The 20635-nt window shown below is 37.6% G+C and overlaps 1 protein-coding gene across 1 annotated transcript in view; it reads right to left on the bottom strand.

Moving 5' to 3' along the window:
- The window catches only part of LOC125226809 (nephrin), a 790592-nt gene that overhangs the window by 278779 nt on the left and 491178 nt on the right, over positions 1 to 20635 (bottom strand). The window contains exon 4 of the mRNA XM_048130914.1: positions 20177 to 20290. Within this exon, the coding sequence (XP_047986871.1) occupies positions 20177 to 20290 (114 nt within the window). The remainder of the gene's footprint in view (positions 1 to 20176; positions 20291 to 20635) is intronic.

Genomic DNA, 20635 nt, shown 5'->3' on the forward strand with positions numbered 1-20635 from the left:
ATGTTTGTGCACTATGGATGTCCTTTGTCGCATCTTATCAGGTGCTTTAGCCAAATGACATTTCTGCGACACGAAACGAAAACGAAACGCCGCGAAAGGTAGTACGGCTCTGTCGGGCCAATACGCACGAGGGATAGATATAGACATCTGTGAGCGTTTCGTTTCGTGAGCGTTTGTCCTATTCGGCTACGTACCCTGAGGACATATAAGTATGTCAAGTAGGAAAGTAAAGTCAGATCATGTAAGACAAACATCAGTGAAGTGAATGCAGCAATTTTATATTTAAGAAAAGCAAAGTCGGTGAACGCAAGTCCGTTTATACGTTCCATCTATAAAGAGGAATCGAATCACTTCTCCGGGCGCTCGGAAAATAACCTTCCTCTTCTCTTTATATAGAATTTGAGTTTGAAAAACAACAAAACGCTTCAGACAAAATGAAGTATTCACTCGAAACAACCCCTGATTGAGTCTTCGAGTACAATTCTGTATTAAGAGTTCTAAAAGGTTTCTTCTCATTTTGATATGACCTTAAAGTATCAATCTTAAAGTACATATCAGTAGAATGCTATCTGAAAAAAGGCATAAGCACGATATCTAATAAGTATAATTTTGTTTTAATAATTTTCTTGCGTTATCCCAGCATATCGCCATCTGCTTATGGAAGCAAGGGGTCCGCCTTAGTAACTAATCCCGAGAATAAAATTGCCATACGACCTTTCAACCCAGAGGGTAAATGAAATGAACTAGGCCTTTGGGACTGTTCCGGTTTCCTAATGATATTTTCCTTCGCGACTAGAAAATGTCAAATGACATGTAAAGATGTATATATAACTTAAAGTAAACTAACTAACTAACTATTGTGGCTCAGTGATCCAAAGTGAATCTTGGCCTCCGAAACGAGAGATCGCCACCTGTCCCGATCCTGCGCAGCCTCTTGCCAGTCACTGACTTGAAGCCGACGCAGATCCTCCACCACACTGTCCTCCCAGCGGTACCTGGGTCGACCCACCGGGCGGCTACCAGCCGGTCGACCCAAGAACGCTCTCTTGACAGCCCGATCGTCTCCCATTCTGAGTAAGTGACCGAACCAGATTTAATATAATTATACACAACTTAAAACTACACAAATTAATATATATTTACAAATAGAAAATGCTCCCCAGATCATCCTCGGAGGTGATGGTGATGGTGCCCAGTAGGCTGGCAGCGTTGCCTTTTTGAATGGCCAAACTTATTCGCTGGCCAAAGTAGCTGCCAAAGCCTGTCAAAAACGCGACTAGTCGACCTGTCATATCTCGCTCATACAAGCATGGTACGCGTTCACCTACACGGGCTTAGACTGTGTGCATAGGAACGCGTTTCTTTGATATATTTGATCAACATTGTCCGAGGTGTGATATATGATAAAATCCGTATCAAATTGCCTTAACATAATCGGCCTCTCAAATTGGATTCGTAATACAATCAAGACCATTTCCAAAACTCGCGTCAAGGAGAATTCTTTAAATCAATTATCCAATTTCACTTAACTCGAGAAAACTTGAAACGGACGAGTATCACATCAAAGTTGACCTAAATCAATAAACGGAACGGCTATCAACTTATCAAAGTAGAATAATTAATTATTACTTAAATGTTCAGAGTTTGAAAATTTGTTCTTAACTCCATAACATATTCAGGAACAGCTTAAGGCCTTTCAGACGAAATTAGATGACTACTTTTTGCAAAAGTATGTAATATTATATCATTTTGAACATTTTGAAATAAGAAAAGTGTTTTATTTTTAACCGACTTCAAAAAAAGGAGGAGGTTCTCAATTCGACTGTTTTTTTTTTATTTATTTTTTTATGTATGTTACTACTTGTACTATTATATATTCTGTGATGTTACTCGATATCTCCGAGAATCACAGATCGATTTTCAAATTTTTTTTTCAATCGATCATGTATAACCCCGAGATGGTCCCATTGGCACCAAGTCGAAGTATGATGATAGGGTCTTGGAGAAATCGAGGGAACTCTTCAAATGTTATAGGCACATGTAATGTTTTTATGGATGTTTCGATTATTGCAATCCGAAAAGAAATCTGAATTCAAAAGTTTATTATTTTTTGCTTTTTAGTTTCTCCGTGTTTTGTAACGCGCTTATTTTTGAAGGCGGTTTTATTTTTTGTTATAATTTGAAACAGTGCTTCTTCAGTGACATAAACTGAATTCATTTTATTTTTAACAGACTTCAAAAAAAGAAAGAGGTTCTCCGGATCTTTTCTAGTAGCAACATCAACGATTCATGATCATGAACATGAACGATTTTTATACCGATATATTATGAGATTATAGTTTTATATACCTAGACTTGTGGTAGGATAAACTCGCCTCTTTCGGTGACACACCTAATTCGGTGAAACAACCAAAAATCGCCTTTCGGAATAGTGTTTCAAGCTTGTATTACCGAATTAGGCATGTCACTGAATGAGGCGAGTTTACCCTACTTAATTTTTTTTTAAGAATTGGATCTCTCAAAATTTTTTCGCATTTTATATTTTTCTTCTGCCAATAAGTACATATATTATAATTATATTCATCGTATGACACGCGTCTATTTACTGAAAATATTAAAAGTAACAATGGGGTTACCCTCATCTGGCAGAATAATTTTAGTCCGACACACACTTCGCATAACATGTTTCGCAGAAACACTTTCAGTCGAATGGTAATTTTGCAGAAAACTTAATTGGCATTATTACTACCACGCATAAGACACATTTGGCAGAACATTGTTTTACAGAACATTACTTTGGTCGACTTTGATTTAGCACAATTGTATGTATGTACCATAATAATCTCATAGCATATGAACTAGGCCTTTGGGACTGTTCCGGTTTCCTAATGATATTTTCCTTCGCGACTAGAAAATGTCAAATGACATGTAAAGATGTATATATAACTTAAAGTAAACTAACTAACTAACTATTGTGGCTCAGTGATCCAAAGTGAATCTTGGCCTCCGAAACGAGAGATCGCCACCTGTCCCAATCCTGCGCAGCCTCTTGCCAGTCACTGACTTGAAGCCGACGCAGATCCTCCACCACACTGTCCTCCCAGCGGTACCTGGGTCGACCCACCGGGCGGCTACCAGCCGGTCGACCCAAGAACGCTCTCTTGACAGCCCGATCGTCTCCCATTCTGAGTAAGTGACCGAACCAGATTTAATATAATTATACACAACTTAAAACTACACAAATTAATATATATTTACAAATAGAAAATGCTCCCCAGATCATCCTCGGAGGTGATGGTGATGGTGCCCAGTAGGCTGGCAGCGTTGCCTTTTCGAATGGCCAAACTTATTCGCTGGCCAAAGTAGCTGCCAAAGCCTGTCAAAAACGCGACTAGTCGACCTGTCATATCTCGCTCATACAAGCATGGTACGCCTTCACCTACACGGGCTTAGACTGTGTGCATAGGAACGCGTTTCTTTGATATATTTGATCAACATTGTCCGAGGTGTGATATATGATAAAATCCGTATCAAATTGCCTTAACATAATCGGCCTCTCAAATTGGATTCGTAATACAATCAAGACCATTTCCGAAACTCGCGTCAAGGAGAATTCTTTAAATCAATTATCCAATTTCACTTAACTCGAGAAAACTTGAAACGGACGAGTATCACATCAAAGTTGACCTAAATCAATAAACGGAACGGCTATCAATTTATCAAAGTAGAATAATTAATTATTACTTAAATGTTCAGAGTTTGAAAATTTGTTCTTAACTCCATAACATATTCAGGAACAGCTTAAGGCCTTTCAGACGAAATTAGATGACTGCTTTTTGCAAAAGTATGTAATATTATATCATTTTGAACATTTTGAAATAAGAAAAGTGTTTTATTTTTAACCGACTTCAAAAAAAGGGGAGGTTCTCAATTCGACTGTTTTTTTTTTTTATTTATTTTTTTATGTATGTTACTCGATATCTCCGAGAATCACGGACCGATTTTCAAATTTTTTTTTCAATCGATCAGGTTTACCCCGAGATGGTCCCATTGGCACCAAGTTGGAGTATGATGATAGGGTCTTGGAGAAATCGAGGGAACTCTTCAAATGTTATAGGCACATGTAATGTTTTTATGGATGTTTCGATTATTGCAATCCGATAAGAAATCTGAATTCAAAAGTTTATTATTTTTTGCTTTTTAGTTTCTCCGTGTTTTGTAACGCGCTTATTTTTGAAGGCGGTTTTTTTTTTGTTATAATTTGAAACAGTGCTTCTTCAGTGACATAAACTGAATTCATTTTATTTTTAACAGACTTCAAAAAAAGAAAGAGGTTCTCCGGATCTTTTCTAGTAGCAACATCAACGATTCATGATCATGAACATGAACGATTTTTATACCGATATATTATGAGATTATAGTTTTATATACCTAGACTTGTGGTAGGATAAACTCGCCTCTTTCGGTGACACACCTAATTCGGTGAAACAACCAAAAATCGCCTTTCGGAATAGTGTTTCAAGCTTGTATTACCGAATTAGGCATGTCACTGAATGAGGCGAGTTTACCCTACTTAATTTTTTTTTAAGAATTGGATCTCTCAAAATTTTTTCGCATTTTATATTTTTCTTCTGCCAATAAGTACATATATTATAATTATATTCATCGTATGACACGCGTCTATTTACTGAAAATATTAAAAGTAACAATGGGGTTACCCTCATCTGGCAGAATAATTTTAGTCCGACACACACTTCGCATAACATGTTTCGCAGAAACACTTTCAGTCGAATGGTAATTTTGCAGAAAACTTAATTGGCATTATTACTACCACGCATAAGACACATTTGGCAGAACATTGTTTTACAGAACATTACTTTGGTCGACTTTGATTTAGCACAATTGTATGTATGTACCATAATAATCTCATAGCATAATATTACATTAGCAGAATTATTACTCGCTATCAAAAAAGAAAAGCTGATGTCTAATGGAATGAAAGAGGTTTGATTAAATAAGCTAGCACTAATTTTATTCATCTGAAGAGCTACAATCCATTTGCGAGACAAAATGGGGCTTAGAGCGGATTCGTTCTAAATCTGTGACAAAAAGACCTCGGATCTTTGACGAGCTGTCCGTGCAGTTAATTTTAAAGTGAGAAGGGCGGACGCAACAGGCGGACTGAACCCTGTCGTTAGGCAGATGGGGACAATGTAGGATTTAAATAAAGAATTGAAAAGGATTTAGATGAACGTCTATTTCACCAAATACCATTTTTTTTCTATTGCAATCTAGAACTATTAGAATCACACAAATGCATATTTTCATTCAGTCATTCGTTTCATTCGTGCCAGCTTGTGAATTGAGTAATACCTACCTAGATTGGGCTGAAACTATACGTATGCACAGGTGTATTGATTTTAACTAACATGATTTGCACTTATAATTTTAAAACTAAACGGGACTTAATCGCGTAAACAATCAGATATATTATAGATAAAGATGAAAATAAAAATCATACATACATACAATCACGCCTGTATCCCATAAAGGGGTAGGCAGAGCACATGAAACTACTAAAGCTTCAGGGCCACTCTTGGCAAATAAGGGGCTAAAAGAAAACGAAACTGTGGCATTGCAGTGACAGGTTGCCAGCCTCTCGCCTACACCACAATTTAACCCATATCCCATAGTCGCCTTCTACGACACCCACGGGAAGAAAGGGGGTGGTGAAATTCTTAAATAAAAATCATTTATTGTATAAACCATTCCACATATATGGCGCCTTAATGTACATTGCAAGAAATAACTTACTCTCTGAACATTTAAAGAACTAAATACTGATTACACCATAAACAACATATTACACAAAGAAAAACACAAAAATAGATGGTGTATCAGTAGAATAAAAACAAACAGGGATTGTAAAAGAAACATGGGCGCCTGTGAAGTGGCAACAAAAGGAAGCCACTCAGCATATGCTATGATATGAATACCACAGCGCTAGTCATTACATTTATATTTGGCCCGACATAATCAAGAACAAGTGCGGGTAGTTCGAAAAACTCGCGCGGCTAGAAGATGTTGGTGCAATTCCTCGCCAGTCTACCCGTGACCACGAACGAACATAATGTGATGTTCTGCCGCTGTTAAAGTATTTCATGAATTTAGCGATGTTTATAATATAACTGATGAATGTTTACATTCGGCGGTAATAAATACAAAAGCAACATCTTAGATGATTATTGTATGAAAATAAGATAAAAAAAACCATCACAATAGAATCATCATCCTCCTTGCGTTATCCCGGCATTTTCCACGGCTCATGGGAGCCTGGGGTCCGCTTTGACAACTAATCCCAAGATTTGGCGTAGGCACTAGTTTTTACGAAAGCGACTGCCATCTGACCTTCCAACCCGAAGGGTAACTAGGCCTTATTGGAACTAGTCCGGTTTCCTCACGATGTTTTCCTTCACCGAAAAGCGACTGGTACATATCAAATGACTTTTTGAAAAACTCATTGGTGCGAGTCGGGGTTCGACCCGTGACCTCCGGAACGAAAGTCGCATGTACTTGTCGCTAGGCCACCAGCGCTTCACCATCACAATAGAATAATCCACTAAAAATAATTCCAACAATACCCATCTCTTTATCGGCCCTCCATTCACACGGACTCTTTTCGCCAGAGACAGCGAATACGCCTCAATCAATTTCCCGATTATGCAAATACGATGCCCCCGTCGATCGGAATTACCCCCGAGTTATACACTTAATCCAATAACAGTCACATTGATTGGAATCTGGCGATTTTGAAATTGTCGAGTCGTTCGAGACGTGTCGCTGCCAATTTGGAACGTTTTTGATATTTTTAATTGGTGAATGAATTTAATGGCAATTATGGAGATTTCTTTTGAAGATTATTGTATGCAGTGTCTTGTAAGGGAAGGAAGCGTAAACAATTTTCGACGTGACAATTAAAACCTTAATTTGTTGACAAAAAGGTTTTTGTGAAATAATTAAGAGCGTTATAACATTTCGGCGTCGGGCGAAATTAGGTATTTTACCCGCCGCGCGAGCCCAATATGCCGACCCTTTCTAGCACGTCTTATCACTCGCTCGCACTACAATAATGGACAAAACAATCTTGATCCTTCCTATGGAGTTTTGATAACAACCACAATCTACTATCTCGATATAAACTTTTGATTTCTAATAAACATTATTTTGTACGAAAAGACTAGAATATAGCGCAAAATAATATTAATTACGTTAAAATTTATTTAAAAATTTAAAGTAATAATTATAAACTGTGATCATATTTAAGTAGATCCCATCCCAAATGTTTGCTTTTGTTATATGATAAGTATTAGAGTAAAGTGTATATTAATATGATGATAAAATAAGTCAAATATAATTCTAATTACTTCAAGGTGGTACTCAGGGTCTGATGATGGAGAGAGATTGTGGTCACCAAAAATCTACTCGCATATTTGAATAACATAAAAAACGAAGTGGTTCAGTTACATGGGTTTATTGGTACCGGTGACCACCATCTGGCTCCAACATCAGACCCTCAGTACCACCTCTTGTCAAAGGTCTGATTAAGAAGAAGTAAGAACCTAATGAGCCTGATTACTAAATGGTTTAGTTACATGGATCACTGGTACTGGTGACCACCATCTGGCTCCATCATCAGACCCTGAGTACCACCTCTTGTCAAAGGTCTTATTGAGACGACCCCAATGAGCCTAAAGACGATGTGGTTTAGTCATATGGTTCATTGGTACTGGTAACCACCATCTGGGTCCATCATCAGATCCTGAGTACCACCTCTTGTCGAAGGTCTTGTTGAGACGATTTCAATGAGCCTACATACGAAGTGGTTTAGTTCCATGGTTCATTGGTACTGGTGACCACCATCTGGCCCCATCATCAGACCCTGAGTACCACCTCTTGTTAAAGGTCTTATTGAGATGAACCCAATAAGGCTAAACACAAAGTGGTTTAGTCATATGGTTCATTGGTACTGGTGACGACCATCTGTCTCCATCATCAGACCCTGAGTACCACCTCTTGTCAAAGGTCTTGTTGAGACGAACCCAACGAGCCTAAACACGAAGTCGTTTACTTACATGGTTCACTGGTACTGGTGACCACCTTCTGGCTCCATCATCAGATCCCGAGTACCACCTCTTGTCAAAGGTCTTATTGAGACGATCCCATTGAGCCTAAATACGAAGTGGTTTAGTCATATGGTTTATTGGTACTGGTGACCACCATCTGGCTCCATCATCAGACCCTGAGTTCCACCTCTTGTCAAAGGTCTTGTTGAGACGAACCCAACGAGCCTAAACACGAAGTCGTTTACTTACATGGTTCACTGGTACTGGTGACCACCTTCTGGCTCCATCATCAGATCCCGAGTACCATCTTGATGTCTCTTATCATCTTGACCGTATTGTAATTTTCACATATTTATCATCATAACGTTGTAATACTTTAACATTCAAACATAACAAAGTATTACAAAAGCAAATATTTACGGATCTAGGATCAAATTCGTTGGTCGCTGTTTACACACACACAATGCGAGGATAGCCCGTGTATAAACAAGGCGTCCGACCCACACAACGATAAATATTCTCGACGTTTGCGATGAAAACTCGGAGAGCGAAGCTACATACGTCTCACCTCCTCGAGCTCCGGCGCGGCACTGAAATCGCAGGCGTCCGTCGCCGGTAAAATAGCGACAGGAAGGCTAGTTTTCAAAAAATTGGCAAAAAATCATGATAAAATATTATAACGACAAATGGATAACAGCAATTTAAGCACATTGTGCAGATTATTTATATACTAAAATAACTTCGATAACATGTAGATTTTCGGAGAAATTATCACTTGTTTCGATGTATTTTCAAGACAAAATTGAGTTCGTTTTACTTTCAATTTCTCAATTTCAAAGGATTAAATGATAAATATTGTTTAATGGGCCTAAAGTACAAGATATTAGGAGTTTTAATTTACCTCATTTATGAGAGTGAGCTTATCAAATTGTACATAATAAGAGCTCCGAAATCTGTGCTTCGCGCGGTTTTTCCTAAACGAGCATCAGAAAAAAAATCATTACTAATTGAAAACGCTTTTTCTTCCATATGTTTTTTAATGAACCGACAGTTAATTAGATTTTCTAACTGAAACAAGTACTTTTACTGTCTTTTATTATGAGTAAAGTGTACAATTTTGCCGATAAATATTGTACATTTTACAATATATCGCCTTTTTTTGTCATAGCGCTCTTAAATTAGTCAGTCTGTGAGTTGCAGTATCATGTACAGTCAACCAATTAAATTGGAACCCTTGAGCCACTTGAGAACTATGTCATAGTGAAGTTATAAATCAGATTGTAAGAAATCTCTTACTGCTTGTCATTTTGACATGGTTGTAGAGTGGTCTAGTGTTCCAATTGGTTAACTGTACCTAGTTATTATTTTAAATATAAATCTAGCCGAACATTTTAAGTTGTATGTACCAACGGCTAAGTCAGTATCGAGTACTTAGAGTAAGGTACTGCTATAGTTTTTGACCACGAAAATCGTGATTGGACCCTTTCAACAAATCAAAAAGAATCAAGCCAATTGAAACTTTTATATTTTTCAGAGTGGCCAACTACAATTAAATAGCTACATATAAATCACACTAGTTTGTTTTCATCTATAAAAAAAATATCTTTGTTTCAGACAAAAATCCATACAGTGAGCAATCACTTTAAAAACTAATTCTAATTAAGTTTATCTTAAATAAAAACAATATAGGTACAAACAACACTCGTCGGTTTTAGTACACTACAACAATGAGATGAAACGCGGTATCATCTTATCGGTACTACAAATGGTACCTAATAGGTATTTTTATCTTTTACCGAAAAAAATATGGCCTTCGTTTATTAAATCTTAGAAGACTTTCATAAAAAGAAAAGGTCACGAAGTCAAACTGATCGAAATTGTTGATATAACCTACAAAGAACGATGTAATATGTATAGTTTGATCTCTGCTCCGGCCGTAGGAATGTTTAGCAAGATAAAAGCGATTCTGTGTATGTAGCGTTCGCCGGGAAGAAAAATACACCCACCGAGAGCGCGCTTGCCGCTCTTTTATTATTTAATGTGATGTAGGTATGAATGTGTGCTTTCTGTAATAAAATAACTGTATTTATGTTAGATTCTAGATAAACATTTTTGCAATAATAAATAATTATGTTGATGTTACTAAGAAATATATTTACTTACATATTCATTCCTGGGAAGAAGAAGAAAACTAATAACGGGTATTAATGGAAAAATTTACGAATCGATCTTTGAAGTGTGATAAAAGCACATAGTTCGGCAAAAGAGGTGCCTTTTTTACTCGCACGGTGACCATTGATTACTTGATATATTTCACTAAAATATAGACCAAAAATGAGATTAACTTTTAGAAAAGATTTCAAAAAAATATAAAGTCATTGTTTAAACTCAATTCTGTGTAAAAAGGCTTCAATTCCGTTTACTCAACAATACAACCACTTAGCACCAAATTTTTTAAAGAATTTCAATACCTGAAGCCTGACAAGATTTGAGTAAGAAACTTTTCGAGTATAATAAAGAATCGTTTCGGGGTTGATAAAAGCGTTCTTGTGTAAGGGGCGTGGGTTGTCAAGTCAGTCGACACACTTGAGGCGAACAAACAAAGTTGGGCGCGTGAAAACAATGCGATCGAGCGCGACATTGTTAGGGTTGCCGTTTAAAAAAAACTTTATTGCCTAAAATGTACAGAACAATGTACAAATGGCGGACGTAATGCCAAAACGTATTCTCTACCAGTCAAGATGTTTTTACATGTCACTGGTAGATTCCATATTGAGTTATGAACTAGACAGTTATGGATTAACCACCAAGACTAACATAGATAAATTGGAAAGCATTCAAATTCGGTTTTAAAAATTACTAGTTAACAATAAAACCAAAGCAAAACGTAAAGGAAACTATAGGTTACTTATCAAAATATGTAAAATATTACCAGTCAGCCTTAAACATAAATACAAGCTCGCAGTCAATAACCATGGCTTTCTAGTGCAAAACCCCCCTAACTCTTCTAATGCGCCAATACATCCTATAGGGCACAGCTACTACACGAAGTCGGTGGCTACAGGTAAGCTATCTGTGCCTAGAATTCATAATTATTTTGGTGACAGATCGCTAAAAAAGCGTATTCGATCCATATCTGCTCAATAACTTACCTGAAGCCATCCGAAGTGAAAAGCACCCAAACAAATTTAAAACTATGCTAAAAAAACATTACCTAAATATATTACAATAATGTATATTATTATTATCTATTATTTAAGAAGTTCAACGATTTTTCTTTAAGTTAATTATGTTTATGTAATTGAGAGACTGTTGATCCCACAGACAAACTCGTTCTGTTCCAGAGTTTTGTGGGACTATATGTTAGATATAAGTTTGTCACTGTATTTTAATAACAATAAACAATAATAATAAAAAAACCATAAGGCCAAACAAAGATATTGGTGAAGAGAGAAAAATCTCAATTCATCAACAAAATCTTGGTAACATAACCTAACCACAAAATTAAAATTTTGAAAAAACCCCCGACCGCGACCTAGTGGACCGATTTTCATGAAACATGGCTAAGAACACTCCCGACTAACTCAGCTTTCAGATAAAAAAAACTAAATCAAAATCGGTTCATCCGTTCGAGCGCTACTATGCCACAGGCAGACACACACACAAACAGACAGACAAACAGACAGACAGACAGACATACACACAGACAGACGCGTCAAACTTATAACACCCCTTCGTTTTTGCGTCGGGGGTTAAAAACAAAAAGGTGATGAACTAAAAAGAAACACACACTGTTTATTTAAATGTAAGTAACAGTACCTAAAGTTGTTTTAACTAGCCTGATTTAGTGTCCCACTGTTGGGCAAATGATTCCTTTCGGTTCTTCCACTCATCCCTGTCATTTATGTTACCATGCCCATCTGAATATATGCGTCACAGACATCCCGCCAACTTTTTCGGTTTTCCTGAACCCTGGCCTGCACCCTCTACAGTTCTGTGTTCCGAGGATCCCATTCGGTAACAGTAAAAATAAATATGACAAACGGAGTCCGGTTCTGAAGCGCCCAAATGTTGGGAGTTATGGTGTATATGAGTATATGAGTTGGGCTTATGAGTCGGCCATTTTGGTGGTTAGTCTCGGATATAAAAAAAATTAGCGGTGGACCACCCATACTCAACTAATGATAAAACTTTTCGCAACCAGAAGCAAGTACTTAGTTGTCATGGAGATTGAACAATCATGTTTCAACACAAGACAAGATAAGAAATTACAGAATACCGCCTAGTGAAAAGCAGAGTTGCGGGTGACAACCCTTGACCCGCGGCGGTACCACGCAAACTCGAACCAACTATTGTTGCAACCGACAAAAACATTTAACCATCGTTCTAATGAATCGCATCCCATTGGAATAGTTCGAAAGTTGCTGAATTGCAAAACGGGCAGATGCGACCAGACAGCAGACTGAGTTATGCTTAATTTTCGGTTTATTAATAAAACTTTGTATACGCTGCAAGCGTCGAATTTCACGTGAAATTGGTGTATTCTAATTTTAATAACAGCGGTAGTAGCATTGTCGTATTTTTATTCCCTATCGTTAGGTTTGCTTGTCAATTAGATCAGGCAGGTAAGCATGCATAAAACAGCAGGCCGACCCTATCGCACTAATTATTTGTAAGTGCGATACAGACGACCTGTAGCCCGTTTCTCCAAAGGCACAAGCCTCGTATTACAAGTGTGTTTCCATAACAACCCATACGATTTGACAGTTTGCGCATTTGTAATACAAGGCTTGTACCTTTCGAGAAACGGGCCCCTGATGTTTTATCAGTTATCGCGCGATCATGTTTGCCTGCCTGTAGGCCTGGCACATGATTGCCGCGAGTGTATGTCGCCGCGAGATAAATCACACGTCTTCTTCTAACTGTATTAATGACATAAAGACGGGTAGTCTATCTCGCGGCGACATACTCTCGCAGCAATCATGTGAGACCTACAGGATTAGTTATTATACTGCGCCAAATCAGTGTCGATGGTTCTTTAACCAACTAACTTTTGATATTATATGCAGGGTGAAATAAAATAGTTATTTGTTATACAAGGGGGCAAAGTTGTATTTTAACGCCGATGGTGGAATTGAAAAACGAGCAAGTGAAAGGATTCTATAGTTGAACCACGAGCGAAGCGAGTGGTTCGAGAATAGAACCCTTGACTTGCGAGTTTTTTAACACACGAGAAGTAAAATACATTTGCACCCGAGTGTAACACAAAACTTTTCCCCTCACTATAGCGAGGAAACTACAACGCAAAAAATGCGTTTATCACTGCTTCCAGTAGTTCCACAGGTGGTAAATCATCTTTATTACTAGATTCACCTACTTTTATCAATTTTAAAGCAGTTAATTTGACTTTATTCAAGGTCAAATTACTTTACCCACTAGTGGATAAAATGCGTTTTTACCCGCTGGTATTAAAGGACAAAACACGTGTTTCTGAGCTAGTGAGGGGAAAAGGATCTTTCAAACTTTGCACAGTGAACTTTAAGATCACAATGAACAACATTTATTATGGGACCAACATACATTTCGACTGCCATGATGCCGCTCATTTCTATGGAACAGCCACTTTTTTTACTACGGCAACACAAAAGGAGGGTTATGATGCTATTTCAGCATTGGTTCCATAATAAAAGTTGTTCATTATGACCTCAAAAGTCACTAAGCAAAGTTTGAATGGTCCTTTTTATTTAACCCCAATGTACTTATAGTGCTCCATAGCAAAAGACATGAGAGCCTGCGACGTTTCAGTCGACGACACGTCCGATCGTGCGAAGTGGAAGGAAAGGACAGGAAAAGCAGACCCCAAAATCAGATGGGAATAATAATGCTGAGGAGAGAGAGAGAGAGAGTACTTATAGTGCTACAGAGATTTTATTATCTATTAAAACGAAGGTTTCTTGAAGTCCACTTTCCATTTGAAAAACATCTCTGAATGATTATGATGACGCACTACTTATTTTATTTTAAAATGTTCCTTTTACATTGAGTAGCTACTTTGTTTATTATAAATTACACTTTATTCAATATTAAGACATTATTTACCTATATACAACTTGATCGAAATAAGAAAATAAACAGAGATTAAATCGTATACATATTATGCTTTAAGTACGTTATTCAGCTTCGTTTTATGCAAAGGAATTGTCTGCCGAGCGTGATCGAACGTGCTCCGTACAGGGGAAGTTAGATTCTTATTTGAATATCGACCAGTAAGCCAATTCGAACTTTTATTCTGATGTCAAAAATGATATCAATGCTTCATGCATTGGCGCGAGGAAAATGAAATGATTTTAAAACGATGTCGGGTAAGTTTGATAATTTTGATTTCCCTCTGTGAACAATTTAACTTATGTATCTATTTTTGTCACTATCGTTATTTCGTTTGACAGAATTGCTAAGAGATATAGTTGAAAAACTTTATATTTGAAACATAGCATGTTCAACGAAAACGTAAAGTTTATGTATGTATGTATAAGCTTTATTGTACCTACATAAAGGAAACAAAAGAGACACAGTTACAGAGTCAGTAATATACAATGTAGGCGGACTTATCCCTTAATGGGATCTCTTCCAGTCAACCTTTGAGGAAATGAGTAGAAGCGAATTAACGATGATTGACGAATTCAAAAATGTACAACCACTAAAAGAATTAAATGCAAATTTTGTATACACATGGTAACAAATATATACATATACAATTACATTAATACACCAATATATACATATATAATAATATAATAATAAATAAACAAATACTCATAAAATATATATTTATATAGTACTTAGACCAAAAAGTATATGGATATTAATTCGAACCACAAAGCAAGACGACAATTAAAAAAAAATAGATAAAAATTAAAGAAAAAGAAAAAGAGAAAAAAAAAACAATCCGATAAAAAAAAATTAAGTGTCGGAAAGCCATAGTTTTTTAAGGTTATTCTTGAGTGCTGCTACAGTTTATCCCTGACATGATTATCTTTTATAGCATACACATTCTTGAAATGTCTATCCCTTTAGAGATCGCCATCTTTAAATGCATCTCATAACTTTAAAGTCACAAATATTGGCTGCTGGCAAACAAGCGAAATTATTAACGTTCTCATTTTAAAATAACATTTATTTCATACGAAATATACAATTATAAAGAACTACAGTCACATTTAATACCTACTAAAGTTAGATTTTCTAATAAAATAATACAATGTCGAGCGTGAATTTTTTTCTATAAACATTGTACCAGCCTAAAGATTCTTGACCTATCTTCGTTAGTCGAAACACTTCGAACCGTCCAGAAATAAAAGCACTAAACCCGCTGCAAAACAACGATGCTTAACTTTTGCATCCTTTTTTCAACGTCAATAGCATGGCGACAGACATCGGACAAAAAGAGAAAGACTCCTGTTCCGCCATTTTGGAGCCCGGATTAGTGTGAAACATTCCACTCGGCTGTGTTTGGAGCAGAACAGTGTTGGATTGAGAGCTGACAATTCTTGGATGCCTATTCGAATATTGATCGATAAATTCTAGCAGGACGAAATTCTGAAGCTTCAGAATTGTTGTTCAGAATTTACATAGTAAGCGTGGTCAAACCACGTACGATTAACTTATCCGTATACAGTCCACTTCAAATATATAGGAGCAACCACATCTTTCACAAATACCGGAACACACACTATAACTAGAGATGCGCAAAACGCTTCACTGAAGTGAAAAGAGTCATATATATTTCACTCATGTCGCTCATTTCGCTCAGTGAATCTGTCAGAATATTTTGAGCAAGATGGCGAATACGATACGATACCGCCATATTGCCAAACCGAATCGCTCCGAAGCTGTCATTCCGAACATTTGCATCGTTTCACTCTTTTGATTCGGCCCGATCATACCAATCATGAGTGGGAAAGAGCGCGCAAGTAACTCTGAGATAGGTGAGTTACTGAGCGAAATGAGAGAGTTGAATCAGGGTGGCTAGCCGAATGGCACAATCGCTCACGAAACGCTCACGAAACGAAGCGCTAGTAGATATCTATCTCTATCGCGCTTGCGTATTGGCGCGACAGAGCCAGCGGCGTATCGCTTTCGTTTGGCGTCGGAGAAATGCCATTCGGCTACGGGGCCTGTACTGAGTTGAAGAGTGAGCGAGTTCAGTCAGAAAAGATATAGTTCTTTTGAATCATAATCTCGAACGACACATCTCTAACTCTAGTTAGTTATACATTAAGCATGTACTTAATTTTAGTATAAACTACATAAGATTCATTGTAATAACTGTTGGTAAACCTTTAAATAAATAAATAAACTCTAACATCTGGATTAAGTATAACAATGGATTAAGTAAGGTTATGGGATAAATAGTTGCTTTGTCAGCTTCGGTATATCTGACGGTGACTGTACCTGCCGCCTTCAAATAAGGCCAAATAGTCATACTTTTACTTATATAATATTAAGGGTATGGCTATGTATCAGTAGGCCACATAGTCAAACTTTTACTTATATAATATTAAGGGTATGACTATGTATCAGTATGACTATGTGGCCTTATTTGAAAGTTAATTTTAGTCTCTATCGGAAAATGCCATGAAATTCATAACATTTCTCATAAAAAAGGGAATTTTCAGCAAAAGAAACCAACGTGTATCCTTGATAAAATTACAAAAAAATTAAACACAATAAAATCAACAAATAAAAGAAAAAATAACTTAAAACTAAACTTAAACCCTAGTTTTTTTCTCCCCTGACCCTCTGTATAGCTTTTAGGCCAGAGAAAAACCCATATGTCACCTTTACCTCCCCTTTTAAACTCGTCTAGGGTATCAAACCTAGGAAACCAGTCAAATTGCATACCCACTTTTTTCCTTTGTAACCACCGCAGACTGGCGATTATTGATTTTAAGAAAATGATTGACATTGTTTCTTAAAGTACTTTAATTGTACTTTCAAATGATACCAATATTGATAGGTTACGATGAATAAGATTAGAGGTATATCTGCTTGAAACGAATTTTGCGCGAGGTGTAATTTGATAGACGCCGAATGTATGGGAACGCGTGTCAAGCGGTACTCCCCGCCTACAGGTATGTGGTTGTAGTTTGCTTATTTATTATCCGATCGTAGAAATTTAAAAAGCAACAGATAGCTTAATAATGTAGTTAAATGATTTATATAACATATTTTTTAGCTAAGTGGCCGTTTTCATTGCCTTTTTGAGTCACAAAAATCAAAAAAGAGAGTAAAAAAAAGTATTTTTTGCATTATTGTTAATTAAAAAATAACTAACAAAACTATACTTTTCACATATAAGAAATCTTAATCAGCATGTTATACGCTTTCAATCGACACCTCATTTTTCAAAATTGGATAAGGGGTTCTAGACAAATTGGCAAAAAATTGAAACCCGGGACCGCGATCTTTGTGACGTCATAGTTAACCCCCCCACAGTCTGAGAATGCGACAAGTCATTATTTCGTACTCAGTAAAGTCTACCGATCACAACGATACCACTTGTCAGCAGTATACTCTCCAGTCACATCAACTTCAAAACTAGACGACTTTTTTCAATTCCGCCGCCTTACTAATATCACGTCTTTAGATAAAAAAAAACTCTTATAAATACAAAAACAAAAAAAAGACAAAAAACAAAAACTTAATTTCTGGCCGGGATTCGAAACCCTGACACCTACGATCTATCTGCGTACATTAGACCGACCTCGTACGACTGAGCTAAGCGGAATTGATGCGCGCGCGGCGAAATTAACGACCATATTTTACGTTTACTAACGCGAAAGAAAAACTCATGAAAACTCAAAAATTCGCGTTTTCCGGGATCTAAGGCTACGCTAGATCGATTTTTTACCCCCGAAAACCCCCACATAACAAATTTCAGCGAATTCGTTAGAGCGATTTCCGAGGTCGTCGGCATATATAAATAAATAAATAAATATACAAGAATTGCTCGTTTAAAAGTATAAGATATTATGTAGGTACCTATTATATAAATCATCCTATCACGATGATTTATATAATACGTACATATCAGTACCACTACCTAAAAACCTGGCGCTTTACAGAGTAACTTATTTATGCAGTTTGTGAATGTAGAAGCGGAGCTGAAATAAACACTGTGTATCTGTCGGTTAGGTATCTTATCGTCAGATACCATAAAATATTAATGATGATCAACGTGTGAGATGAAAGGACGTAAATAATCTTGTACATTTTCCTGAATACATATTTTATAGTACGTCTGTGACTTCGTTTGTTATTACATACAAGTATTAGACGTGGCGCAGTATAAATATCTGTGTCTTGTTCTTCTTTAAATCCTGTTAACCTCTGCTAGGGTATGGCTCGGCTCGAGTCATATTCCTTCGTTGACTTTTATTTAAGTATAAGAGTTTTTTTTATCTAAAGACGTTATATAATAAAATATAACCGAGCGAAGCTCGGTCGCCCAGCCGGCCTATTATGCTTCCCATTTTATCACTTATCCACTTGGATAAAGTATCCGTCACGCTTTGGCAAGTATGTCAGTGTGAGAGTGACAGATGTCTTATCCACGTGGATAAGTGATAAAATTGGTAGCATGATACGCCCGCAGGTACTATTAAAAATAATATGGATGTAATTCATTTCAGTTTTAAACAAACAAATACAAATACAGAACGGTGATTAACTCTCTAGATGCTTCTTCTTTAGCTCAAAATTCATTAAGCTCTCATAATTGCACGGCATTGTACTGAGAAAGCGTTATTAGTCTGAAGTTGCACAAAATCTTATTCCATGAAATATAGAAAGCAGATTCTTGCGTTTTCTGAACGAGATTATTAGTTTAATTTATAAGATTACCCTCGGCTTTGATAATTGCTGCTTGTTAACATTGTATTTTATTACAAAGGATAGAGTTATCCTAGAAAGAGTCAATCCATTTTGATTTAAAAGGATAAATTATTGCTGCTTTTTTCTAGCAGACTCTGCTGATGCGGTGCCACCACAAGGTCATAAAGTGTGATGTGAAGATTGAAAAGACAGTAATACCACAGATTATTAATACTTAAGTTGCTTTATTTAATTAATATTAATAAGTTCCTACGTAAAACCCAGAAAAATAGTAGGTACGGGCCACGCTACTACACGGGCCAGAGCGTGGCGCCCCTTAGCCACTTGATCATTCGAATGAACGGGTAGCGTGTAGGTACTAAACGCGCGATCATGAGTGAGTGACGTAATCCTGGTAATACCTACATCAACAAATAAACCAGCGCCTCTAGCACTTGCCTTATCGCGCGCGAGTCCATACTTGAAGTCACGCTTGATATATGGACTCGCGCGTGACGTTTCGTGAGCGTTTGTGCCATTCGGATACGTACCCGCAATATTGTCCCCCTCCTGGTGGGGATCCAACGTGGTGGTGTTGATGACGCGCTCGCGACAATTATAGCACCGGTCTACTGAAGACACGTAAGGTATGTGGACTTACCTCCCAGCACCCTGCAGGTGAGCAGAACGTCGTCCCCCTCCTGGTGGGGACCCAACGTGGTGGTGTTGATGACGCGCTCGCGACAATATAGCACCGGTCTACTGAAGACACGTAAGGTATGTGGACTTACCTCCCAGCACCCGGCAGGTGAGCAGAACGTCGTCCCCCTCCTGGTGGGGGCCCAACATGGTGGTGTTGATGACGCGCTCGCGACAATATAGCACCGGTCTACTGAAGACACGTAAGGTATGTGGACTTACCTCCCAGCACCCGGCAGGTGAGCAGAACGTCGTCCCCCTCCTGGTGGGGACCCAACGTAGTGGTGTTGATGACGCGCTCGCGACAATATAGCACCGGTCTACTGAAGACACGTAAGGTATGTGAACTTACCTCCCAGCACCCGGCAGGTGAGCAGAACGTCGTCCCCCTCCTGGTGGGGGCCCAACATGGTGGTGTTGATGACGCGCTCGCGACAATATAGCACCGGTCTACTGAAGACACGTAAGGTATGTGGACTTACCTCCCAGCACCCGGCAGGTGAGCAGAACGTCGTCCCCCTCCTGGTGGGGACCCAACGTGGTGGTGTTGATGACGCGCCCCCAGCGGTCCACCACCACCGGCTTCTCCGGAGGCACTGGAAAAGAATAATATGGTTAGAACTAGTACAAACAATTTTGCTTGGGGAAATATTTATAGTCAGACACTAATCGTCATGCCCGGATCCAGGGGAGGGAGCTGGAGCCTAGGTTGGCCATACAAATAAGATAAGATAAGATAAGATAAAATTTATTTCATAGAAAAATATCTAAAATTAAAACAATCACAATTCTCTTAAGTAATGCTTAAAAACTATAAATATAGGTACAAACATGGTTTAGAAAGACATAAATAACAAAAAAGTCTTGTATGCAAAATTTTTAAGCAGGTCAACATAATATTATTTTACGCCAATACCTAAACTAAGTAACTTAATACTTGT

Source organism: Leguminivora glycinivorella, chromosome 6 (assembly GCF_023078275.1).
Source record: "Leguminivora glycinivorella isolate SPB_JAAS2020 chromosome 6, LegGlyc_1.1, whole genome shotgun sequence".
Taxonomy (NCBI): Eukaryota; Metazoa; Arthropoda; class Insecta; order Lepidoptera; family Tortricidae; genus Leguminivora; species Leguminivora glycinivorella.